This window comes from Corticium candelabrum, chromosome 19 (assembly GCF_963422355.1).
Source record: "Corticium candelabrum chromosome 19, ooCorCand1.1, whole genome shotgun sequence".
Classification (NCBI taxonomy): domain Eukaryota; kingdom Metazoa; phylum Porifera; class Homoscleromorpha; order Homosclerophorida; family Plakinidae; genus Corticium; species Corticium candelabrum.
This window is the reverse complement of record NC_085103.1, coordinates 4,822,380-4,829,879: the sequence shown is the minus strand read 5'-3', so window position 1 is coordinate 4,829,879 and position 7,500 is coordinate 4,822,380. Positions and strand designations below refer to the sequence as shown.

General features: G+C 44.8%; 2 protein-coding genes across 2 annotated transcripts in view; both read left to right on the top strand.

Moving 5' to 3' along the window:
* Window positions 1-4,460, top strand: part of LOC134194962 (vacuolar protein sorting-associated protein 16 homolog) — a 12,242-nt gene extending 7,782 nt beyond the window's left edge. Inside the window, exons 18-24 of the mRNA XM_062663951.1 lie at window positions 36-140; window positions 208-285; window positions 1,002-1,103; window positions 1,674-1,738; window positions 1,796-1,892; window positions 1,947-2,050; window positions 4,073-4,460. Of these exons, the coding sequence (XP_062519935.1) occupies window positions 36-140; window positions 208-285; window positions 1,002-1,103; window positions 1,674-1,738; window positions 1,796-1,892; window positions 1,947-2,050; window positions 4,073-4,220 (699 nt within the window). The 3' untranslated portion in view covers window positions 4,221-4,460. The remainder of the gene's footprint in view (window positions 1-35; window positions 141-207; window positions 286-1,001; window positions 1,104-1,673; window positions 1,739-1,795; window positions 1,893-1,946; window positions 2,051-4,072) is intronic.
* A 975-nt stretch (window positions 4,461-5,435) lies between these two features.
* The window catches only part of LOC134194644 (usherin-like), a 13,353-nt gene continuing 11,288 nt past the window's right edge, over window positions 5,436-7,500 (top strand). The window contains exons 1-3 of the mRNA XM_062663586.1: window positions 5,436-5,526; window positions 7,240-7,333; window positions 7,393-7,444. Coding sequence (XP_062519570.1) covers window positions 5,436-5,526; window positions 7,240-7,333; window positions 7,393-7,444 — 237 coding nt within the window. The remainder of the gene's footprint in view (window positions 5,527-7,239; window positions 7,334-7,392; window positions 7,445-7,500) is intronic.

Here is a 7,500-nt window from a genome sequence, read left to right as displayed (position 1 = left end):
TTAATTAATTGTAAGTTCACGTGCATTCATTTTAGTGGTGTCGCAATGAGAACAAGATCGAACTGAAAGATTTGTATGAGATGTTGGATAGAAGGACAGACCAGGCGTCTGTGTGTCTAGAGTTGGCATCCACTGCAAAAGTCAGTGTTGATGTGGTCAAGCTTGTATGACAGTGTGGATCAACATTTTGGTTTGTGTGATTGTTAGGGTCTCAATCAGAGGGTGGAGTGGCTGGAGCAATCGAGGAGTTTGTACGGAGTGGGAAGGCAATTGTTCGAAACGAAGGTGATAAGGTTGATTAAGATGTTTACTGAATGGTTGCTTGTGTGGGCGGCAGCTGGCAAAGTTTGTTGCTGTTACTATTTATTGGCAACTTTGATATCTTTGTGCAGTTACATTTGCATTACACGTTTTGTATAGACAGACAGACAGACAGACAGACATGGACAGACACGGATAGACAGACACAGACAGGCAGACAGACAGACAGACATGGACACAAAGGCAGACAGACAAACAGACATGGACAGACACAGAGTAGGGAGACAGACATGGACACACACAGACAGACAGACGGACGGGCATGGACACACGGACAGACAGACATGGACACACAGACAGACAGACATGGACAGACACAGACAGACAGACATGAACAGACACAGAGTAGGGAGACAGACATGGACACACAGACAGACATGGACAGACACAGACAGACATGGACAGACACAGACAGACACGGACAGACACAGACAGACATGGGCAGACACAGACAGACATGGACACACATGGACACACAGACAGACATGGACAGACACAGACAGGCATGGACAGACACAGACAGGCATGGACAGACACAGACAGACAGACAGACAGACATGGACACAGAGACAGATCGACCGACAAACAGATGTGTGAGTGGAATATCGGAAAGCTGGACAGACTTACACTAGTTGTAACTTTTTAATTTTAATTTTTACATGTTGTGCTTATGTGTGCAGGCCACTGAAGATCAGATAAGGCTTTTGAAACATCAGAAGATGCTGGAAGAAAAGCTGGGCTCCAAGTTTATTGGCTTGCCACTGTCAGACACGATGTATCAGGTACTCTTGCGACATGTAGACTCAGTAAATGGTCTTGCTCAGTAAATTTGATACACACACCTGGAATTCCTGGAATTCCACCAATACCCACTATGGGCTTCAGCATTGCTGAAGAAGTTTCCGCCAGGAAGTGCGGTCATTTGCTTGTGACAGGTCAATGTCCTGACTTCCGACTAGTTGTTGAGTTGCCATGATCAGTCGGAGGTTTCATGACAACGCTTCCCACGCACACAACTCCTCGATCCCCGGATTGCGTCTAGATCTTTGAAGTCCAGTCCTATTCCTAGCGTTACTGGCTCTTTTCCCAGCGTCACTCCTATTTCTGTCCAAACACAGGGGAACGCGCTCTGTCTTGCGACTAGTAGCATATACAGTTTAGACACACACACACACACACACACACACACACACACACACACACACACACACACACACACACACACACACACACACACACACACACAACACACACACACACACACACACACACACACACAACACACACACACACACACACACACACACACACTCACACATTTCGAGCTTATAGTTGTGTATGTTTTCCAACAGTTGATGCTGAGAAACTCTCCATTTGTTGAGACTTTGAAGAGCGAATTCAAAGTTCCAGAAAAGAGGTTTCATGCACATGCTCAGAAGTCCACTAGATTCAAGCATATTGTGTTGGTCAATAGATATTGGTGGATGAAAATAAAGGCTTTAGCTGAGACACACAATTGGCTAGAACTTGAGAAATTTGCGAATCGCAAAAAGTCGCCCATCGGCTATGAGGTAATTGATATCAAAATTGGACTGGATGAATTTGAATTATTTTTGTGTGTGTAGCCTTTTGTTGACGTTTGCTATCAGAATGGTAGTCGGACGGAGGCAGTGAAGTATGTTGCTAAAGTTAGTCCCGAGAATCAAGTGAAATGTTATGTTCAAGTTGGGTGAGATGATATGTCAGTGTGTGTGTGTGTGTGTGTGTGTGTGTGTGTGTGTGTGTGTGTGTGTGTTTATTGTTTGTTTGTCTGGTTTGTGTCTGCTTGTTTTCCTTGTGCTGTGCTCTTGCTCTCGTCGTGAGACCATCAGTGTGATGACATGTCTATTGTATTATTGTTTGTACATACATACATTTTATTTTACTTTCCGAGTGAGCAAGCAGGGTCTTGTATGTAATACAGTGTATATTGGATGTATTTTTGCTAATTAAAAGGTTACAGTTACACGCCTAACTTCCAGGTCATCGGTTGCGATGGTATCGGTGGACATCCAGGTCACTGCGCGTCGGGTAGCGGTATACATCCGAGTTTGCACAGATCATAACAGCGACAGTCTGTCTGTAAGCAAGTTGACGACAAAATGTTATTTGAGCGAGATCCATTCGTTTGAAGAGCAAGAAGAGAAAGTCAGCAAAGCGTTTAGTAAGAATAGACTAGAGAACGCGCGTTTCATAGTAAAATTAGAAAAATATCGTTGCCAATGCAGGGCCGGATCCAGGAATTTTTGAAAGAGGGGGTTGACCTGGTAGCAGTTTTATAGCATTACTAATTTTCTCTTTTCTAATAAAATTATATGAAATTATTGAACCACGCCTATTGGAAAAGAGGGGTTGCAACCCCTGAAGCCCCTCTGGATTTGGCCCTGCAACGCTTTTAGTTCTTCGGACGTGGAGATTGCGTGTATGCTAATTGGTACTTGGCAATCGTTCCATGCTGAACAATTGTCAACATCAAAGCTTTTCCTCATGTGACGGATACGCATTTGTTCTCTAGGATTATGTCAAGCGGCATCCTTGCCGCTACTGACTTTGTAGCCTTACAAACACATTGGCAATATTGCAGGCGCTAACAATTACTAGAGTGTGTGAGTGCGTGTCAATGATGGTGTTGACAATGTTGCGGGAAACAGTTTGTTGTGGAACTTGCTGTCGGCGTCGAACGTTTCCCAACAATTTCGGTATGGAGGGAAATGCTTTAGCACGAAATTAGCTTAGAAATGTTGAGTTTAGAATTGACACGAAAGCATGAGAGACTTTGAAGCTTCCAGAAGATAAAGCTTGCGCGCCTCACTTGCGTTCTGGTTCATTACATTGTAGAATAATGTGCTTCACTAATAATTAAATTTGGAGACTTTATTGATATTAATAGTTGACAAGGCAACCGTTGTCATGACGTGTTTACGTCACTAGGTGACAGCAGCAACAAAAAGTTGAGCATTTACGTATTACAGACAGCAGAGTCTGTTTTCAAGGTTGTGTGAGCGGATATTAGGTGAACGTGGTGGGTGAGCTTGGGGTTAGGGGCCCCCCAGAGGGGCAAGGGTCTATCCAAAGATTTTGGGGCGTGGCAAGTCATACACTGTATTAAACATACATCTTGTTTTATCTATAAATTACATCAGTGTGTTTCGTAGTCAGCAGATGTAGATATCTACACTGTATTTCTTTAATAAGTTTGCATGACTGTCTGTCTCTGTGTTGGCTGTTGTTTGGTCTGTCTCTGCCACTTGGTCTGTCTGTCTGCCTATTTGTCTGTCTGTCTGTCTGACTGTGTGTGTGTGTCTCTCTCTCTGTCTGTCTTTCTCTCTGTATGTCTCTCTGGCTGTCTGTCAGTTTGTCTGTCTGTTTGTCTGTCTCTCTGTCTGTCTGACTGTGTGTGTGTCTCTCTCTCTGTCTGTCTTTCTCTCTGTATGTCTCTCTGGCTGTCTGTCAGTTTGTCTGTCTGTTTGTCTGTCTCTCTGTCTGTCTCTCTGTCTGTTTGTCTGTCTTTCTGTCTGTCTCTCAGTCTGTCTCTCTGTTTGTCTGTCTCTCTGTCTGTCTCTGTCTGTCTCCCTGTCTGTTTGTCTATTTGTATGTCCGCTGTTGACTTACATGTTTATTGATGTTTTCAATGTGTTGTGCTTGTTGTCTTGTTATTCTCTAAGTCGGTACCAAATTGGGTTATCATAATTAATCAGTTTTGATGTCTCAGCTCATTGGAGTTGGCCGCTGACCGTGCTTTCCAGCAACGCAGCGAGGCACTACTGGATTACGTCCAGTCTCGCTGTGGTCTTTCACGTCGAGCTCTGGTTGACAAAATCAATGGAATGAAAGCACAGCTGGCACAGCCTCGACGATGACTTGACTATAAATATTACAAAACGGCATGCAAACTGGTTTCTACGTGATTGTACATATGCACCTCTGCCTTCGATGCAAGCTCTGCAGTGCGATGAGTTGCCTGCTTTATGGTGTTTTTGAGGTTTAAAACGATTCGTTGGTTTATATGTAGTGTGATATGTCTTGCTATCCAGATGTTGTGAGCATGGCTAGACTAAAACAAAAACTAAAAAGTTGTCTAATAGGATTATGCTAGCAGCCACGTGATTGATTGCTTGATTACGCGATCACATGGAGTTGAGTTAGCATGCAGTGTGATATCATTCACAGTTAATCACGTGACTGACACGTCACATCACTATGACAACAGTGTCTGTCTGGCATGAACACTAAATGGGAGTGTCTAGTCTGATGAGGTGCATCTAGACAGGAGGGTTAGCCCAAAGTATGCCACGCCTATTAATTAATTAATTAGTATATGCACGTGACTCTTAAGTGCGCTTTTCTACTAAAATAAAAGCACAAATATAGACAAGCTCATGGTCTCTAGGCAATAGCACTAGTGGGTGAGACGCTTGTCGAAATAGAGAGTAGCAACTTTGATTGTTAATTTCACACGATGACGTTCGACATCACGTGACACGTGACGTTTTATCGCTTAGGCGATTGTGCTTTCACACAATCAAAGTCACGTGCATCACGTGACTTCACTGGAACCGACAGCACGGGCGCTAATCCAGTGATAAATCCTACTTGCGCCTATTGCGACAGATTTCGACTCGCTTTCGTGACGGAGTCGCCCGCATTCTCGTGAGAATCCGAAACCGAGAGACTACACAGAGTGAAATCTCCAAGCGACCGACCAGGTAAGCAAACCTCCATCGCAACTCCCTCCTACTGCTTGCCATCCCTCCATTTGTCATTCCTCTCCTTGCATACTTGCTGTCTGCACGCCATGTGGTGTTTACCAACCGACAGCGTGCAGAAAGCAACTTGTCAGTATCCATCCATTGTGCCCCACCTTTTCCTCCTTATCTCTAATTTCAAACCCCCAACTTGGAATTGACGTTTCAAGCCTCGATTGCGACTTTATCGCTTACGTCAGCCTTCGTTCGATCCGTCAACAGCTTGACTGTCCGTATATCTCGTATTGTGTTCGCTGTCTCTGCATTTTTGGCGTTTTTTCTTGATCGAGTAGTGAGATGATGACCGGGCAACGCCTCTCTGTGGATGGGATGTCGGTGCTGTGTGTTGCCGTCTGGATGTCTGTCTTTGTGACAACTGCGGCGCAGCAACGCTGCACGTCAGACCTCAAGCAGCCCATAGGTAAGTGGTTAGTGACAACATCTCTGCGTCAGATAATCGAGTGAACGCATACAGTGTGGTAGTATAATTGGCTGTGGGCATGCAGCGTGTGTACTATGTGTTTGTGTGTGTGTGTGTAACCTTGATAATGTCATTGCATGTTGGAAATTCAGATGGAAAATGAGTCAAATTGTGTGTGTGTGTGTGTGTGTGTGTGTGTGTGTGTGTGTGTGTGTGTGTGTGCGTGTGTATGTGCGTGCGTGTGTGCGTGCGTGTGTGTGTGTGTGCGTGCGTGTGTTTGTGTGTGTGTGTGTGTGTGTGTGTGTGTGTGTGTGTGTGTGTGTGTGTGTGTGTGTGAAGTTGGAGGAAGTTCAAAGTACTGACAAGTACGTCAATTTCCCGATGCGCGGTTTTGCTTTTGGTGGGAACAGGAAATTGTTGTTGCTACATACAGACTTTTGCTTTCCGGCTGTATGGATGCATGTTGAGATGTGATGCTAAGATGTTTGCTGTTGGCTGGATGGTTGGGTTGGTTGTTGTTTGCGTGTGTTGTTTCGTCACCTTCTGTGCTTTCTTTGTGGCACGTGGATGGGGAGAAATTGATACTGTGAACTTTGTATGTGATGTACGCGTGGGGCGTAAATTGAGTGTAAGTGTTGCTGGAGGGGATACTTTAGCCTCGAACTTCCAGACCAGAGAGCGCGCGAAGCGCGCGAACTCTAGTCTGGACCAAGTCGATACTGAAATGATTTCGGAAATAGCCTTCTAAGCCAATCAGCTTCTACAACCCGAATCTCGGTTGTAAATTCTGATTGGCTTAGCAATAATTGGTTATGCTAAGTGCACTAGCACTGACTGTGCGCGTGTGAAATCCTCGTGGGCGGCTAAGTGCACACCAGAACAATTACTAAACTCTGCATGCCAGAACAATGATTAGACTCTGCACGGACACATCTTAGTTTTAGTTTCAGCTAAAGAGTCCTCGTTTCATGCCGTCTACCAAGATATTGCCGCAAACAGGGCAGATGTCTCTTCTTTGTTCGTGAGATCTCATGGCATTTACAAATGATATGTTGATCTAGGTAAAACGATTCTACGCTGTTAGACACCATTTAGCATAATCATTGGTCCAGACTAGAGTTCGCGCGCTCTCTGGTCTGGAAATTCGAGGCTAGGGATACTTGTGGTAGACAGAGTTAGATGATGGTCTGTTTGCTGTGTGTGTGTGTGTCTGTCTGTCTGTCTGTCTGTCTGTTTGTGTCGTGTGTCTGTCTGCATGTCTGTGTCATGTGTCTGTCTGTCTGTCTGCATGTCTGTCTGTCCGTGTTGTGTGTCTGTCTGTCTGCCTGTCTGTCTTTCTGTCTGTCTGTGTCATGTGTCTGTGTCTGTGTTTGTCTGTCTGTCTGTGTCTGTTTGTCTGTCTGTCTGTCTGTCTGTCTTTCTGTGTTGTGTGTCTGTCTGTTTGTCTGTCAGTCTGTGTCGTGTGTCTGTCTGTCTGTCTGTCTCTGTCTGTCCGTCCGTATGTTTGTCTATCTCTGTCTGTGTTTGTGTGTCTCTGTCTGTCTGTCTGTCTGTCCGTATCTGTGTCCGTGTCCATCCGTCTGTTTGTCTGTCTCTCTGTCTCTTGGTCTGTCTGTGTGTATGCATGTTAACGGTGCTTTTTTCGATTTCCCATGTAACTTTGGTTAACCAGACTGTCAACTAAACATTGTCTATGTGTATTGCTGGTTTCAGATGCAAGTGTGGTGAGCTATTGTGCTCCGAATATAAAGAACTACAGTCATCTCTTGATTGACAGTGATAACAATCAGATTGTTGTAGCAGCAAGGTTTGTGTGTGTTGTTGTATTGATGTGTGGAGTGTTGGTGTATTTGAGTGCATTTGCAGGTCTGAGCTTGCCCTGTTGCCTTACAATTTGTCGGCATCACTGGCTACACGGGTAATGTAGTGGCAGCAGATCATTGACAGACAGACAGACACATAGACAGACAGACG